The 19,091-nt window shown below is 43.1% G+C and overlaps 1 protein-coding gene across 4 annotated transcripts in view; it reads right to left on the bottom strand.

Moving 5' to 3' along the window:
- The window catches only part of LOC110541750 (uncharacterized), a 66,345-nt gene extending 47,476 nt beyond the window's left edge, over window positions 1-18,869 (bottom strand). The window contains exons 1-6 of one of the 4 annotated variants that reach the window (XM_060375495.1): window positions 18,482-18,869; window positions 17,650-17,726; window positions 14,695-17,281; window positions 7,199-7,332; window positions 4,335-4,424; window positions 1,461-1,550 (exon numbers count right to left, since the gene is read on the bottom strand). In XM_060375495.1, coding sequence (XP_060231478.1) covers window positions 1,461-1,550; window positions 4,335-4,357 — 113 coding nt within the window. In that variant the 5' untranslated portion in view covers window positions 4,358-4,424; window positions 7,199-7,332; window positions 14,695-17,281; window positions 17,650-17,726; window positions 18,482-18,869. Of the gene's footprint in view, window positions 1-1,460; window positions 1,551-4,334; window positions 4,425-7,198; window positions 7,333-13,402; window positions 14,230-14,694; window positions 17,282-17,649; window positions 17,727-18,481 lie in introns of those variants that run through there. The other 3 variants (XM_060375492.1, XM_060375493.1, XM_060375494.1) reach the window with 3 other exon arrangements.
- Between the last annotated feature and the right edge of the window lie 222 nt (window positions 18,870-19,091).

The following is a 19,091-nucleotide window of genomic DNA, read 5'->3' as shown; positions in this document are numbered from 1 at the left end:
CTGTCTTGAAAACAACTACAAACGAACAAACAAAGGAAGAAGAAAGTAGGCACCAAATCTTTGAGTAAAACTAGGCACTTGAACAAGGCGAAAACCAAGGAATTGGGAAATACCCTGTATAACGGAAGGAAAAGAGTCCTATGGCCTCTACTAAATTTAGGCCTCAGATTGGCTTCATCTGATAAATAAGACAAAAAGTTAAAATGCCATTAAAACGATTCCAAGAAGGGAAGGGCAAACCTCAGGGCAGCCCTCTTCCTTGGTGCCTGTATATCTGGGTGGTGGATATTTTGCTTGTTTTGGTTTGGTTTGGTAAGGTCTCTTTTATCCACACAGGAGAGGCTGGACACTGGCACCCACAAGCTCCTACCCTGTCCTCTGCTGCCCTCCTCAGGATGGAGTTTCTAAACTGACTGAGCCTTTTGTGCTCAGTCCTCCCATGATTCTTAGCACTGGCGCAAGATGGCCATTACAGGAAACATGAGCGACTGCTGGTGCCTGGCTGGGCTGCCCTGACTCGTGCTCAGGCCCGATCCAAAGTGCAGGCTGTAGTGCTCTCTCAACACAACCCTCAGCTGGCTCCTGACCCTGTACACCAGCCAGTACATTTATACTGGGAGCCCAGGAATAGGAGACCCCGCCCATCTGCTTCCTGTTTGGAGTCTGCAATGAGCCCTGACTCCAAGGTGCCAAAATAAAGGGAGGAGGGGGGGTGGCGACGTGAAGGGCAAGATGAACCATTAAGGTATCTCCCCAGTCCCTCACCTTCATCAAAATGTCTACCAGCGCTATTCACGAAGGGGTCTGCTCCCGCTTAGCTATGAAACATTTTCCACGAGGGGAAAAGCAAAAAAGATAGGAGTCCAACCATGGACCGTTAGCAACGGCCTGACCACAGCCTTTCCCAAAACTGGAGGAAGATATCTGCCCTCGAAACTGGAACTCTGCTACTGTTACCAATCTTCATGCAAACAAGCATGATGTCTCCAGGGCTATACCCACAGGTTGAGCACTGCAGCTGTGGGGAGACTGAGTGCAGGGAGCTGGCAGGGAGCGGGCATGGCGCTGTCTGAGTTGAAACTGATTCCTCACGGTGGCAGTATTGCCCTATGTACCAAACAAAGCGCCATTTTGAGCGCTCTTCTCCCGCCCTCCGCGTCTAGAAAAAAATAAAGATGAAAACTCCACAAGAAACATGGCAGCTGGGGTTTTAGCAGCTTGCCAGGGTGGAGACAAAAATGCTGTGCCCTGGCTCTGGTGTTCTCCTTAAAATCACACTGGGGCCTCCACCAACCATCTCCTCCGGTGATATTTTCTCCTGAGTTGAGTCGCAGCCCCCATGGACTGAGGGAATGTGTTTCCTATCTCTCACCCAGCATCTCAGATCACATGGAGTTTCTCTCCTCCACCGGCCTAGGCAGAGCCTGTGTGAAATGCAGAGCTACCAACTGACCACATACCTGGCTGCTGTCCGTCCTAACATGCTAACCTGGAGGTCGCCTCCTGTTTTCCTGCTCCATGTACAACTCTTGTCGACTCTGTCTGAAGACCTGACAAGAGACAGAGACAAGTAACCCCTCAGACACTGCTCTGGTGACCTGTGGTCCCTGCAACAGGGTCCCTACATTTCCACTAGGACAGAGACACTTTGTTCATCCTTCACTTCTCTACTGAGAAACGGAGGGAAAACACAGTCATTCCTCATCAAATACTTTTCTTTTCTCTGCTAATTGACAAATCATCTTCCAGACAATACAATCTCATCATGGTTTCCCCCTTGCTCATCTCATCCCAGATCCCATCAACCTAGCCACTCAAATGCAGGCCTCCTTTCTCTCTGTCTTCAGAAAACAAACAAGAGACCTTAGGGTGACTCAAGCCTTTCATCCCAGGATTCAGGGGACAAAACAGGTACATCTTGGTTAGTTCCAGGACAGCCTGGGCTACAGAGATAATACCATGGAAAAGAAAGATCGACAAAGACAGAGACACACACACACACAGAGAAAGGAAGAGTGAGAAAAAGAGAAAGAGAGAAAAAGAGAAAGGAAAGAAAGAAGAAAGAGAGAAACAAAGAAGAAACAAAGAAAGAAGGCAAATTCAAAGAAATATAATTAAAATAAACACAAGCAAAAGACACAGATACACAAAAACTAAAACAGAACATCAGAAACCACAACATACAAAATGCTAAGAACATGATTAAAAAAGAAAATTCCCTACAAAAAGGTCTACCCTTCTGTGTGGTTTATATACCCAAAGGGGGTCCATCAGAGAAAACTAACAGTTCCTTTGCAAGTGCCTTTCAACAGGAGACAGCTTCTTGGTTAGGAGGGAGGGCCTTCTGTCCATCTGCCTTGCACAGCCCTGGCACCATGTCTAGTTTCAACCTGTGTAGGCACAGTGCAGGCTGCCAGTCTCTGGGAGTTCTACTGTGTGACAGCTCTGTTTGGGGTCGAAGACACCCTTTCAAGGGGTTACCTATGCCCTCAAGCTCTTATACTCCTACTGCCTGCTCCTCTGCATAGCGCCATGGGTCCAGAGGGGAGGGATTAGATGAGCATATCTCCTGGATGACAAAGAAATATAAGGATTTCAGCAGATTAACTGGCTACATATATACGTGTGTGTGTGTGTCTGTGTGTGTGTGCGTGTGTGTGTCTGTGTGTGTGTGTGTTTAATTTTTCCCTCACCAATTGTTTCCTCAATTCCATCCAGTCATATTATAAACAATATTTGCCAGGGCCCAACCAGCACTGGTGGTGGTGCAAACACTAGGGAGACAGAGGCAGAAAGATCTTTCCTTAGAGCTGTAGAGGCCAGCCAGGTGTACAGTGTGAGTGCAGGAAACCCATGGCTGTACAGAGCATCCCTGTCTTGAAAACAACTACAAACGAACAAACAAAGGAAGAAGAAAGTAGGCACCAAATCTTTGAGTAAAACTAGGCACTTGAACAAGGCGAAAACCAAGGAATTGGGAAATACCCTGTATAACGGAAGGAAAAGAGTCCTATGGCCTCTACTAAATTTAGGCCTCAGATTGGCTTCATCTGATAAATAAGACAAAAAGTTAAAATGCCATTAAAACGATTCCAAGAACGGAAGGGCAAACCTCAGGGCAGCCCTCTTCCTTGGTGCCTGTATATCTGGGTGGTGGATATTTTGCTTGTTTTGGTTTGGTTTGGTAAGGTCTCTTTTATCCACACAGGAGAGGCTGGACACTGGCACCCACAAGCTCCTACCCTGTCCTCTGCTGCCCTCCTCAGGATGGAGTTTCTAAACTGACTGAGCCTTTTGTGCTCAGTCCTCCCATGATTCTTAGCACTGGCGCAAGATGGCCATTACAGGAAACATGAGCGACTGCTGGTGCCTGGCTGGGCTGCCCTGACTCGTGCTCAGGCCCGATCCAAAGTGCAGGCTGTAGTGCTCTCTCAACACAACCCTCAGCTGGCTCCTGACCCTGTACACCAGCCAGTACATTTATACTGGGAGCCCAGGAATAGGAGACCCCGCCCATCTGCTTCCTGTTTGGAGTCTGCAATGAGCCCTGACTCCAAGGTGCCAAAATAAAGGGAGGAGGGGGGGGGTGGCGACGTGAAGGGCAAGATGAACCATTAAGGTATCTCCCCAGTCCCTCACCTTCATCAAAATGTCTACCAGCGCTATTCACGAAGGGGTCTGCTCCCGCTTAGCTATGAAACATTTTCCACGAGGGGAAAAGCAAAAAAGATAGGAGTCCAACCATGGACCGTTAGCAACGGCCTGACCACAGCCTTTCCCAAAACTGGAGGAAGATATCTGCCCTCGAAACTGGAACTCTGCTACTGTTACCAATCTTCATGCAAACAAGCATGATGTCTCCAGGGCTATACCCACAGGTTGAGCACTGCAGCTGTGGGGAGACTGAGTGCAGGGAGCTGGCAGGGAGCGGGCATGGCGCTGTCTGAGTTGAAACTGATTCCTCACGGTGGCAGTATTGCCCTATGTACCAAACAAAGCGCCATTTTGAGCGCTCTTCTCCCGCCCTCCGCGTCTAGAAAAAAATAAAGATGAAAACTCCGCAAGAAACATGGCAGCTGGGGTTTTAGCAGCTTGCCAGGGTGGAGACAAAAATGCTGTGCCCTGGCTCTGGTGTTCTCCTTAAAATCACACTGGGGCCTCCACCAACCATCTCCTCCGGTGATATTTTCTCCTGAGTTGAGTCGCAGCCCCCATGGACTGAGGGAATGTGTTTCCTATCTCTCACCCAGCATCTCAGATCACATGGAGTTTCTCTCCTCCACCGGCCTAGGCAGAGCCTGTGTGAAATGCAGAGCTACCAACTGACCACATACCTGGCTGCTGTCCGTCCTAACATGCTAACCTGGAGGTCGCCTCCTGTTTTCCTGCTCCATGTACAACTCTTGTCGACTCTGTCTGAAGACCTGACAAGAGACAGAGACAAGTAACCCCTCAGACACTGCTCTGGTGACCTGTGGTCCCTGCAACAGGGTCCCTACATTTCCACTAGGACAGAGACACTTTGTTCATCCTTCACTTCTCTACTGAGAAACGGAGGGAAAACACAGTCATTCCTCATCAAATATTTTTCTTTTCCCTGCTAATTGACAAATCATCTTCCAGACAATACAATCTCATCATGGTTTCCCCCTTGCTCATCTCATCCCAGATCCCATCAACCTAGCCACTCAAATGCAGGCCTTCTTTCTCTTTGTCTTCAGAAAACAAACAAGATACCTTAGGGTGACTCACGCCTTTCATCCCAGGATTCAGGGGACAAAACAGGTACATCTTGGTTAGTTCCAGGACAGCCTGGGCTACAGAGATAATACCATGGAAAAGAAAGATCGACAAAGACAGAGACACACACACACAGAGAAAGGAAGAGTGAGAAAAAGAGAGAGAGAGAGAGAGAGAGAGAGAGAGAGAAAGGAAAGAAGAAAGAAGCAAAGAAAGAATGAATGAAACAAAGAAAGAAAGGAGGCAAATGCAAAAAACATAATTAAAATAAACAGAAGCATAAGACACAGATACACAAAAACTAAAACAGAACATCAGAAACCACGACATACAAAATGCCAAAAAGATGATTAAAAAAAAAATTCCCTACAAAAAGGTCTACCCTTCTGTGTGGTTTATATACCCAATGGGGGTCCATCAGGGAAAACTAACAGTTCCTTTGCAAGTGCCTTTCAACAGGAGACAGCTTATTGCTTAGGAGGGAGGGCCTTTTGTCCACCTGCCTTGAACAGCCCTGGCACCATGTCTAGTTTCAACCTGTGTAGGCACAGTGCAGGCTGCCAGTCTCTGGGAGTTTTACTGTGTGTCAGCTCTGTTTGGGGTCCAACATACCCTTTCAAGGGGTTACCTATGCCCTCAAGCTCTTATACTCCTACTGCCTCCTCCTCTGCATAGCACCATGGGTCCAGAGGGGAGGGATTAGAAGAGCATATCTCCTGGATGACAAAGAAATATAAGGATTTCAGCAGATTAACTGGCTACATATATACATATGTGTGTGTGTGTGTGTGTGTGTGTGTGTGTGTGTTTAATTTTTCCCTCACCAAGTGTTATCTCAATTCCATCACAGTCATATTATAAACAATATTTGCCAGGGCCCAACCAGCACTGGTGGTGGTGCAAACACTAGGGAGACAGAGGCAGAAAGATCTTTCCTTAGAGCTGTAGAGGCCAGCCAGGTATACACTGTGAGTGGAGGAAACCCAAGGCTGTACAGAGGATCCATGTCTTGAAAACAATTACAAACAAACAAACAAAAGAAGAAGAAAGTAGGCACCAAATCTTTGAGTAAAACTAGGCACTTGAACAAGGCGAAAACCAAGGAATTGGGAAATAATAACGGAAGGAAAAGAGTCCTATGGCCTCTACTAAATTTAGGCCTCAGATTGGCTTCATCTGATAAATAAGACAAAAAGTTAAAATGCCATTAAAACGATTCCAAGAAGGGAAGGGCAAACCTCAGGGCAGCCCTCTTCCTTGGTGTCTGTATATCTGAGTGGTAGATATTTTGCTTGTTTTGTTTTGTTTTGGTAAGGTCTCTTTTATCCACACAGGAGAGGCTGGAGGCAGGCACCCACAAGCTCCTACCCTTTCCTCTGCTGCACTCCTCAGGATGGAGTTTCTAAAATGACTGAGCATTTTGTGCTCAGTCTTCCCATGATTCTTAGCACTGGCGCAAGATGGCTATTACAGGAAACATGAGTGTCTGCTGGTGCCTGACTGGGCTGCCCTGACTCGTGCTCAGGCCCGATCCAAAGTGCAGGCTGTAGTACTCTCTCAACACAACCCTCAGCTGGCTCCTGACCCTGTACACCAGCCAGTACTTTTATACTGGGAGCCTAGGAATAGGAGACCCCGCCCATCTGCTTCCTGTTTGGAGTCTGCAATGAGCCCTGACTCCAGGGTGCCAATATAAAGGGAGGAGGGAGGGGTGGCGACTTGAAGGGCAAGATGAACCATTAAGGTATCTCCCCAGTCCCTCACCTTCATCAAAATGTCTACCAGCGCTATTCACGAAGGGGTCTGCTCCCGCTTAGCTATGAAATATTTTCTAGGAGGGGAAAAGCAAAAGAGATAGGAGTCCAACCATGGACCCTTAGCAACGGCCAGACCACAGCCTTTCCCAAAACTGGAGGAAGATATCTGCCCCTCGCAGCTGGAACTCTGCTACTGTTACCAATCTTCATGCTAACAAGCATGATGTCTCCTGGGCTATACCCACAGGTTGAGCACTGCAGCTGTAGGGAGACTGAGTGCAGGGAGCTGGCAGGGAGCGGGCATGGCGCTGTCTGAGTTGAAACTGATTCCTCACGGTGGCAGTATTGCCCTATGTACCAAGCAAAGAGCCATTTTGAGCGCTCTTCTCCCGCCCTCCGCGTCTAGAAAAAAATAAAGATGAAAATTCCGCAAGAAACATGGCAGCTGGGGTTTTAGCAGCTTGCCAGGGTGGAGACCAAATGCTGTACCTTGGCTCTGGTATTCTCCTTAAAATCACACTGGGGCCTCCACCTACCATCTCCTCCCGTGATATTTTCTCCTAGTTGAGTCGCAGCCCCCATGGACTGAGGGAATGTGTTTCCTATCTCTCACCCAGCATCTCAGATCACATGGAGTTTCTCTGCTCCACCAGCCTAGGCAGAGCCTGTGTGAAATGCAGAGCTACCAACTGACCACATACCTGGCTGCTGTCCGTGTCCTCACATGCTAACCTGGAGGTCGCCTCAGACACTGCTCTTGTGACTGTGGTCCCTGCAAGAGGGTTCCTGCATTTCCAGTAGGACAGAGACACCTTGTTCATCCTTCACTTCTCTACTGAGAAACGGAGGGAAAACATAGTCATTCCTCATCAAATATTTTTCTTTGCTTTGCTAATTGACAAGTCATCTTCCAGACAACACAATCTCATCATGGTTTCCCCCTTGCCCGTCTCTTCCCAAATCCCATCAACCTAGCCACTCAAATGCAGGCCTTCTTTCTCTTTCTCTTTAGAAAACAAACGGGAGACCTTAGGGTGACTCACTCCTTTGATCCCAGGATTCAGGGGAAATAACAGGTACATCTTTGTTAGTTCCAGTACAGCCTGGGCTACAGAGATCCTATCATGAAAAAGAAAGAGCGATAAAGACAGAGACACAGACACACAGAGAAAGGGAGGGAGAGAAAGAGAGAGAGAGAGAGAAAGAGAGGAAAGAGAAGAAGAAAGAAAGCAAGCAAGCAAGCAAATAAATTAAAAAAACAGAATTAAAATAAACACAAGCATAAGACACAGATACACAAAAACTAAAACAGAAAATCAGAAATCACAACATACAAAAGGCTAAGAAGATGATAAAGAAAAGAAAATTTCCTACAAAAATGTCTACCCTCTGGTTTTACCCTCCTACCAGCTCCTTCTCTGCATGACTCCATGGGCCGTTAGTGGAGGGATGTGATGAGGATATCCCCTTGATGGCAAAGAAATATAAATCTCTCAGTAGATTAATTGGCTATATATATCATTTTTGCCCCCATCAACTGTTTCCTCAAATTCTCTCCGAGTCATATTATAAATAGAATATACCAGGGGCGGTGGTTGTGGAAGCCCTAGGGAGGGAGAGGCAGAAAGATCTTTTGTCAGACTTATAGAGGTGAGAGCGGACCAGGTCTACAGAGCTGAGTTCAAAAACAGGTATAGCTGCACAGAGAAACCACATCTCGAAAGTAAAAAAAAAAAAAAAAAACAAGCAAAAAATATGTACTGCCATTAATACCCACCACAATATTAAGAACTGGGAGATTTCCAGGCACACTATTAGACATGAATTAGTTTCCACTTCCTGGACTGAGATCAAAGCGAGGGCCCAGAACATGTAACCCAAGTGTTGTGTTCCTCAGTTACAATGAGCTTGAGGGTTCACTTCCTGTTACTTGGCTTCTAAATCTTGAAGCACATTTTTACTGTATACACATTAATGAAGAGGTCAGCCCTGGGGTTGGTCCCTGTAATCCCAGCCCTTGGGGTGGTACAGGCAGGGGCATATCTGCCAATTCGAAGCCAGCCAGGTCTACAGTGTGAGTCTAAGAGAGCCAAGGCTCCATAGAGAATCCCAATTCCTGCCTTGAAAAAAAAAAACAAAAACAAAAACAAAAACAAAAACCAACAACCACACAATCAAACAAACCAGAAAATAGACACCAAATTTTTAAATAAAACCAGGCACTTGGATAAAGAGAAAACAAAGGAAATGGGAAATACTCTGTATATGCTAACTATTCTCGCTGCAAACTTTCCTCCTCCAGCCCACAGCAACAGAAACGGAAAAAAAAAAAATCAAGAAATGAACGATCCGGGAAGCAAAGCCAGTAGGGTCATTAAAAAAGAATAAAAGATAAAAGTAAACAGAAAAAAAGCCTTCCTTGTCTGTTTTTTCTAACCCTAAATCCAAACAGAAGCCGAACATCATTATGTTCATTAGCATTAAAAAAAAGAAGAAAAAAGTACTTTTAAGTTGGGCATGGTGGTGCTTGCCTTTAAATCTCAGCAGTTGGGAGGCAGAGGCAGGCAGGTCTCTGTAAGTTTAAGCCCACTTGATTTGCAAAGTAAATTACAGTCCAGGCAGTGATACATTTAGAGATCCTGTCTCAAAAATTAATAATTTTATTTCCTCCAGGTTTGGTACATTACTGGTCGTCTCAGCTGACGTAGGACAACAGCCTTACCCTAAGAATTCCAGCCCCTTCTATGGAAAGAACAAGGGAGAAAATACAATGAAATAAATATCTCACAGCTCTTCTCCCCACTTAGCATCACATCCCTAGTGTTCTTCCAAGTTATCAAGCTATTAGCTTGATAAAGGATCCCAGGATAACAAAAATTAAGTGAAATTTTAAAAAAAAATGAAGAAAGAAAAATGTGGGAACCAGGAGTACCTCTCCAGGTTACAAACCATATGCCATTTTTTTGGTTTGTTTTCACATCCCCCAAGTAACTCTCCATTTTCTGAAAGAAGAACAGGCCATAGACTGTGTGTTGAATTGTTGGCCTTTTGGCCATGACCTTAAAAGACTGTGGAGAGTATTCCAGTGAGAGGTTACTCAAGTCTTTTCTTAGGCATTTATGAATTAAAGAAAGCTCCTAGAAGGAAGAACAGAAGCTGCCCATATGTTAAAGATCCTACAAGGCCTATAGAATGAACTTTAAGGTTATACGGGTTTTGCAAGCAAGAGTCAAACTATCTTGGACTACTTTCAGTATCTCTGAAAGCCATCCACTGCCAACCTTTGTCTGACCTAACATCCTTGTTACTATTAAAATGTATTCTTAGTAGACCACTAGCTTTCACCAACCCGAAAGGTATTTATTTTGAATCTTAAGTCAGAATTCTTCCCTTGGCTGTTTAATTCACATACTTGTGAACCCTACCAATATATTTGACAAATACTTTGATTTATGACTTTGTTTTATAACCAAACTACTTTGGTTATGGAACATGTTATTTATGTGTCTGGGTCCTGGTCATGTTGGCTCCAGAATAAACTATCATCTCTTATTTCCTTTGAAGACAGGCCTTGCTTCTACCTGGGCACTTGTTTTTTTGTTTTGTTTTGTTTTGTTTTAGTCAGGGTTTCTCTGTGTAGCCTTGGCTGTCCTGGACTTGCTTTGTAGACCACACTGGCCTCAAACTCATAGTATCTTCCTGCCTCTCTGAGTGCTGGGATTACAGGATTGTGCCACCGCCTGGTTGCATGGACACATTTATTTACCATTTGAACACAGCATTTTGCCATGTCATTAAATAGATTTCCTATGATTTGTTTGGGTGTTATTGTTTGTGTTCCTGAGAAAAGTATTAAAACTATTTTCCCATTAGGTTCTACCACATAGTGTAAGTCAAAAATTCAGAAAATAACCATTCATTAAAAAAAAAAAAAAATTCCCACAAAGCCTCATATGACCACTGATAACCTTTTCGATTATTTCCTTGAGGCCTGTTCCAATGTAGAGTCCAAAATTTACTTTCACACATAACAGTAAGTTTGTACTAAAAATACAAGTTTTTACATTCTGGTTTGCACAGAAAGGTCCACCCCTTGAGCCAAGTACGGTGATTCAGCTAGGTAATCCTAATACTCTGAAGGCTGAGGCAAAAGGAACAGCACAAGTCTGAGGCCAGCCTACATGTAAATCCAGGCAAAGCTAAGCTAATGTATGACAGTGCCTAAAATAATACAAAATAACTAAAAAATAAAAAGAAAGAAAAAAAGGGGGGAGGGGAGAATCAAGACACCAGATAACAAATAGATTTCACTCCTTATTCCTAAGCAGTGTGACAAATATACATATAAAAATTTCAAGTTCTCATTTTTAGTGAAAATCATTGTAAGAAATGCTTATTTCATTTAATGTATTTATTTATATGTGCTATATATTATGTTCATACATATATAAATGTGCAGTTCTGCCACCTTAATGACAATTTGACTCACACACTGAGCAGTTTTCTCTACAGTCTCTTGTAGTTTCCTGACATGGAAATCTTTTCTTAAAAATAGATCCTCTTCCAAACTACAAAAAATAGCACTATTGCTGGCAATTTGTTCTCATTTTGAAAAGCCCCCCCCCCCAAAAAAAAAGGGCAGGCACCATAATCAATATTAGAAGAAACAGCCTGGAGCACTCCTTTAGTCCCAGCACTCTGGGCAGATAGAGGCAGGCATATTTCTGTGAGTTTAAGACCAGCTTGGTCTACAAAGAGAGTCCAAGACAGCCCAGAGAGAAACCCTATCTCAAAAAACCAAAAAAAAAAAGAAAGAAAAGAAATAACTTCATTATATATTCTCTTATTTTCCCTATCCACATATCACACACATCATGAGCAAGCGCACACACACATACACGACACACACTTTAATCTAAAACCCTAGTTATTTTGTACATCAAGTGTTCAGATAGGTTTTCCCCATCAGTTATTACAGTTTGAGGTCTTACAATCATGCTAACTATTCTTTGGAATATGTACTTTTTCTCCTTTAGTGGTCTCAGTGGATAGCCCAGGCTAGCTTGACTTCACCTGCCTCTGACTCCTGAGCGGTGAGATTAAAGTCAGTGTCACCACACCTAGCCCAGGAATATATAATATTTTAATGTTTCCCCTTAATTTCTGTGGTTTTTAAAATTAAACATTCCTTAGAATTACAAAGTAGTCATGGATAAAAAGTGAAAAGGTCACCAGCACACTTTTTGGTGTGTGTGCATCGGGAGTAAATCTCAAGGCATTTCCTTTTTAAAAACTATTTTTATTTACTTTAATTATAAGAATGTTTGGCTTGCAGGTTCCCCACATGTGTGCCTTGATTTCATGAGAGTTAGAAGAAGGCATCAGATCCCCTGGAACTGGAGTTACAGGAGGCTGGAAGCAGCAATGTGAGTGCTGGGAATCGAACCAGGGTCCTCTGCAAGAGCAGCCAGTGCTCTTAACTGCTGAGCCATCTCTCCAGCTCCCTTACAGTATTTCAATACTATTCATAGTATTTCAATACTAACATGCATCTTGGCAAAAACGAACAAACAAGCAAGCACACAAACAAAATATCCCTACAAATCGAGCAAATACTCTTATGTGCTTTATAGGTATCTCATCTTTGTTTGATTAATTGCATCCTGCTGTTGTATTATCAGACAACATGTATGTATACAGGCTGACAGAAGTTGTTGATATTGCTCTAAGGTCTCATATCACAAACCCTGTCATATGTCATTAGATGTAGAAATTAATGATAGTACTACACGTGCATAAAAATTAAGAGTGAGGTCTTTTAGGAGTGAGGCCTTTAGCCAAGCATGGTGGCACATGCCTTTAATCCCAGCACTCAGGAGGCAGAGGCAAGCAGATCTTCATGAGTTCCAGGCCAGAGTGCTCTATAAAGTGAGTCCGGGACAGCCAGGGCTGCTGTTACACAGAGAAACCCTGTCTCAAAAAATGAAAAAAAAAAAAAAAAAAAAAAACTAAAACAAACAAACAAACAGGAATACGGTGACAGTGTGTGGCAAGAAACAAAGTAATGGGAGGGATGTATATTATTAAAGTATATTAAACATCTAAATGAAAATGTCATAACTAGCAGGAATTATGGCTCATGCTTAATTCCAGCACTTGATTGGCAGGAGGATGGCCACTAATTTGAGGAAAATTTGTGCTACATCATGAATTCTTGACTAGTCTGAATTTGGGAGTCTCAAGCCCTGATCCCCTCCCCACAAAAAAGAAACGCAGAAGTGAAACCCGCTACTTTGTACAGTTAATACATGCCAATAAAGTATGCTCTTTAAATTTTGCATAGAAATACTGTTTTTAGAGAAATAGACATTATTTTCCAATTATGTTTTGAATGGTATTGGTTTCTTTTTTAAAAATTATTTCAGATGTGTTTTCTATTTTCAACATTTTAATTCTAAATACAAGAATAATTTAAAACTTCAAGGCTGGGGCTGAATAGATGGCACAGTGGTTAAGAATACTTGCTGCTCTTCCAAAGGACCTGAGTTCTGTTACCAATACCCACAAGGTGGCTCATCTCCACTTGCAGAGGATTTGATGCCATCTTCTGGCCGGTATGGGCACCATTCGTATGGAGTGCACAGACAGACAGGCAGACAAAATGCCCATCCACATAAAATAAATAAGCAATAATGGCAATACTACCTCTAATAATAATAAAACTTTAAGGCAAATAAACAAATGGCATTTACACAACCAGTTCTTTGGTTTGAAGGTTTCCAGATATTTTCTTTGTAGCTATTCATTTTTTCAAATCCATGTTTCTTTTCTATGATCAACTTATTTAAATATGTATGTAACAAGTAGGGAAATTTTTATATTCCCTAACCGAAATAGCTGCCTACCTTATCTGTGGTACACAAGTCTATGTTCACAAACAATGCACGGTCTTCATACATGCAGCCTCCTTAGTCTAGCACATGGAGAAACTATTCCTTCAATGCAGACAGCTTTACCTAGTGGGCACAGCATTTCTCACCACCTGCTTATCTATCATAAAATCCAAAAGTTCCAGCAATTTGTTTTGTTCATTTCTAAGCCAAAGGCACATATCTCTCCCCTAAAGACAATCTGGAGAGTGGCTTTCAACGTTCCAAAAGTTTAAGGAGAGTAAGGTGCACACAGAACCTGGTAAATGGCCCTTTCCCTGCTCCATTGCTACTGTTAAAAATGCATTTCACCAATCCTCTTCATGCCCACCTCTGCATTTTCCTGTAGAGTGTGACTGAGTAACCACTTTCAGGAGGCAGTCTTTGGACAAAGGATGTGTATGAGAAAGGCTAACTGATGTAACCATTGACATTGGAAGTGGTGAATCAATCAACAATATTGCTTTTCTGGTTAGAGCTTGCGCACTTCTGTAAATCTCCACATAACCTAAGCTGTTTCAATGGCTTTGCTCTCATTCTCTTGCTGACTTAAAGCATGAGGGGCATTACGGGAGTTTACTTTAGTACAGATGAATTTAAGACTCTGCTAAGGAAAAGATAGGGGTCCATTATGCCTTTCCTGCAATGTTTCTTTCCTTTGACCTTTTCATTTTAAGATAGCCTTTGAACTGATGTGAATATAATGGTTGAGGAGAAATCACAGTCAGCTGTAGCTGCAATATCCTGTCATAGTACCATGTTTGAATTCCTGGCACCCAGGAAGGTACTACTACATTAGGCTTGCAGTCATCTCTGGCTAGATGTAGTCTCTTTTTTTTCTTTATTAATTGCACTTTATTCACACTATATCCCCCCCTGTGGTTCTCTCCCTCCTCCCATCCCAATCCCTCCCTTCCTCCACCCTCTGCATGCATGCCCCTCCCCAAATCCTTAATGTAAACCAAAACGTATGTGATTACAAAATTCTCACACCTTAAGATTTCTATGGCTTTGGCCTACCTTATCTGTGGTACACAAGTCTATGTTCACAAACAATGCACGGTCTTCATATATGCAGCCTCCTTAGTCTAGCACATGGAGAAACTATTCCTTCAATGCAGACAGCTTTACCTAGTGGGCACAGCATTTCTCACCACCTGCTTATCTATCATAAGCAAAGGAAGGCATGGGTCACTTTATTACTTTCATATATTACTCAAGACCAGAGAAACATGCTGTTTCCATTTTCTCTTCATTCCATGGCTTACCTTAATCAAGAGCATCCTCAAGGACAGCCAGGCCCATCATCACTTTCCTCAGTAACTTCTTTGTCCTTGTAGACATGAATGAAGACTTAGTAGCAGAGGTGGAACATGCTGGGTAAGCAAGAGTTCAAGAGGTGAGCAAACATTAGAGCAATATAGCAGAATAACATTCCTTCCTCTATTGAACGCGGTCAGCTATCAACATTGGCACAGAGAGATGGAAATGTTCATGTACAGTGAAGCCCACGAAATACTGGGTTTTTCTTACTATGCTGTGACCAACTCCCCTAGGAATTCCCATACGAGGATATCTTGGTAGACCTATGGGGAATCTTCATCAGAAAATGCTAAGAAAGCGGGCAGTTGGAGAGCACCTGCTAACCTGAATCAACAGGTCCCGCGTATCATGAGTTTCATTTTTATTACTAGAATGACAACAGGGTTAAATGAGCAGACTCTCAACCCTTCCAAACTGAGGTGAGAAGGTGTCCCTCCAGAGTTCTCAACCTGTGGATCACAACCCCCTTGGCGGGAGGGGGGGCAATCAAACAACCCTTGCACAGGAGTCACCTAAGACCATTGGAAAACATCTATCTACGTTATGATCCATAATAGTGAAACTAGTTGTGAAACAGCAATGAAAATACTGTCCCTGTTGGGCGTCACAACATGAGGAACTGTCTTAAAGGATCGCAGCATTAGGAAGGTTGAGAAGCAGTGCCCTAGAGTATGCCTCTTTGGAGAACACTTTCCACTAGCTGCATAGCCACTGTATCTGTTCACCTCTTGGGCCTAGAAAAGGCCCCTGAGCCTTCTGAATGTGTAAATCTGATCCCTGCCGATGGAATTCATTGGTGTGGCACAATGGCACACACTTCTTATCTTTAAGCTCTTCTTACTCGTGTTAATGAAGCATAAGTTCTGAGTATCTGTTGAGGCGCCAGCACAGCTTCAACCTTACCTCCTACATCTAAGTCCCAGCTTATGGGACCTTGACCTTATGGGTCAAGTAGCAGAGCTAGAAAACAAATACCCAGAGTCTCCCCCAAACCATCAGAGTGCTTTGGGTCTGTCCTGACTTCACTGGTTATGGACCACATGACTTCCAAGTATTGACCTACTTGGCATCTGTCCTCAGTCCTGCAACCACCCTCTCACTTCCCCATTACTATCTTTCCTTGGATTCAATCTTTGTCTCAAGCTCCTACTCTGAAATTAAAGGAGGTCTGCTCAGGGCCAAACAGCCAACCCTCCTTCACTGCTAGATACACTCACACCACGGGGTATTGGAAAACAACTTTCTTTGGGTCACAGTATTATTCTGGAAAACCTGATTAGCCCTGTCCCTTCTACTCCCACTCACAGGCTGTGGGGGCGGGGGGGAGTTGTGAGAGGAAGGATCCAGGAAAGAAAGCTGCCTCCTCATTTTTTTCTGGTGGGGGACATAAGACAGGCCTGTAGCACCTAGTTTTGTTTGCTATGATTTGTTTTTAAGTACTCCATTGACACTCTACGAAGGCTTAACAAATCTGCCCTTTATTCAGCCAAGACTGTATTCTCACCCAAGTCCTTTGCTTCAGTGAGGGATTGTAAAAAAACAGAGAACTCTGGAACTTAGCTCCCAGAGAAATGCAAATTTAGGCACCAGGTCAGGTGACTTTGGTCTCAGGATCAGATTCCCAAGGAATCCTCCATTTTCTCACCATGGACTTTTATATTCGGTAGAAAGCAACATGGCAGGAATTCTAAATGGAGGGTCCAGGGAACTCCACATCCCAACTCCGTATTATTATGTCTCTCCCGGAGTGACTTTATAAATCCCAGTCAAGACGGACGTGAGTTTTTCTCATAGGTTCATTTGACATTGGAGGACAACCACATTCCCGTCACACATTAACCATTAATGCTTCCTATGTTTTTTGTTGTTGCTGTTGTTTTGTATTCATTTAGGCTTACGGTGTTTTCTCCTAAGATACAGTGCTTGCAAAGATTTTAGAAAGTCGCCCTATCTTGCTCAGGAATAAAAGCAATGGAAGAAGCTCTTCAATTAAACATTCATAATCTTTGCAAATCTACTCCCATTTTCTTTTTTTGTACACACATATAGTTGTGCATTTATGGGCGATAAACTGCAACAAATTTATAATGAAATTAGATTTACACACACACACATCCCATTTTAAATTCCAACCCTGTTATTTCTGATTCTGAGTAGATGAAACTATCCTGAAATATTTCAAAGGCCTGTATTTTGCATAAATAAGAGATTTCCAAAGACTTTCCTCATTGGCTATATTCATTAAAGTATACTAGTTTCTCCCTTAATATTAAAAAAATCTATATAGCACATAAAATAGCTACAATATTACCATTCAAGGAATTCGTCATCAAGGCCATCCATACCTAACCTGCCATGTGATAATGAAACAGGAATTACACATTAAAACGTTTAAGAAATTTATGAACTCAGCTAGTCGGTGAAGGCACGCGTCTTTAATTGCTGCACTCCAGAAGCAGGTGAATTTCTGAGTTTGAGGCCAGCCTGGTGTACAAAGCGCGTCCAAGACAGCCGGGGATACATAGAGAAACCCTGTCTCAAAAAAATAAAAATAAAAATAGAGAAGGAAGGAAAGTTAGTTAAGAACTCTAGCGCTACACTTTTCAGAATTGACTACAAATTTTCATCTCAAGAAATGTCTTTAAAAGACATTTAAAAGAGCATAAAAAAGAGCTTTAAAAGAGCATACAGAATTTAACAAGCAAAGTTTGCCATTGGTATTTCTCTTGAATATTGTCCACAATAAATTGCAAGCATTCTCACAGGTAGCTTATGGTGTTTAGCTTGACTGTGCTTACGGTTTCAGGAAAAAAAAATAAGCGTGTTGTATACCCTGAGTACACCCAATTTTCATGTGTTAATCGTATTTTAATAAAGACAGAAAAAAGCTATTAGCTTACAAAGTAGTCACCATACTTGTTCTAGATGGCTGAGGTACAGAATTTTCAGTAGCTGTTTTCATCTTAAAGGCAGTTTCCTTAAAAAAAAAAAAAAAAGGAATTGATAAAGTTCCAAAATTCAGTCACAACGATGTATGATCTATAAAAACTGGACAGCAGGTGCATCCAAACCCTTTGGACTTCAGTTATGTCTCTGATAAAAATATAATATAGATATAGATATGACTGCACAACACTGGCTGAGACGTTCAAATTGAATAGCACAGTCATGTCCTCTTTAATAGTGGCTAGGATTGAAAGTATAAACTTTTAAACAATGTCTACAGTGTCTACAAGGAAATAGTTGTATATAACTTCATGCTCATCCCCTTAAACACACTGGATATGGCTTGAAAGTGCTCAGTGCTAACACATACCATTTGCTCCCCTGCAAATCACTGTAAAGTTCTAAGTGTTTTGAAGTATCATTAATATTTGTAATTTTACCCCAGAAGCCCTTTCTAGCCCAAGAAATTGTAAAAGTTTACCCGCTGCTGGCAAAGTATTTCAATTTTGAGAAATTACAAAAGTAAAAACAAACGGTACCTTTCTGGTAGAAGAAGAAAAAAACAAAAACGGCCTTGCTACATGTTCTCATAACCTCATTTCGCACATGTAACATGTATTTTTTTTTAATTGGAAAATTCTTATGTACTTTGAGCATTAATTCCTCATTGGTAGCTTTAAAGCTTTAAACATACCAGTAAATCTTTAAAATAGCGCTGCTTTAAAAATTCTCCCCGTTTTTTTCTATTTTCTAGAAACAGCCACGTCTCCCAGCTTACAAACATACCCTCCAAGAGCCTCTAGCAGATGACTTTTCGCCTGCTTCATCTTCAGTCCTCCGGGCGTGTTTTTGGTCTCCATCAGTCCGATGTGGTCGGCTTCCTAGTAGAAGTCCTGACTCCTCTGGGCGTGGCCGGGATTTTTTTTTTTTTCACTCCTCTCCAAGTCTCTAAAAACAAGGAGGATGGATGCACCTGAGACTTCCGGCAGGCACGTGAAGGTCTCTTCCTAGCCACCTGTTCTCTGCGGTCTCACTCGGCTGCCGAAAGGGTCCCTACAGCTCGGAGAGAGCACGTGCTCGTCTTCCCTGTATCCTGAGTGGGGCGGGGGGGAGGAAAGACCTACAGCTTAGAAGCCCAGGCCGGTCTGCAGTTGACCTCTCTAGTCCCTCCCACTCTCGGGAGAGCCTCACGCGGTTTCCCAGGACTGCCCCTGCCTGGACTTCCCCCATAGGCCAGCTTCCTACACGTGGACCCCCGAAGGGAAACCATGGGAACGGAAGCCAGCCCAGATCGCGCCACTGCTAGAGTGGGGGTCAAAGTCAGTAAGGAAAGCTACCGGGCATTTCCCAGGAACACCCTCACCGTGGCGGGGTCGCGCCTAGAGCTTTATCGCAT

The sequence above is a fragment of the Meriones unguiculatus genome, chromosome X (assembly GCF_030254825.1).
Source record: "Meriones unguiculatus strain TT.TT164.6M chromosome X, Bangor_MerUng_6.1, whole genome shotgun sequence".
Classification (NCBI taxonomy): Eukaryota; Metazoa; Chordata; class Mammalia; order Rodentia; family Muridae; genus Meriones; species Meriones unguiculatus.
The sequence above is the reverse complement of the archived record's forward strand: the minus strand, read 5'-3'. Positions and strand labels throughout refer to the sequence as shown.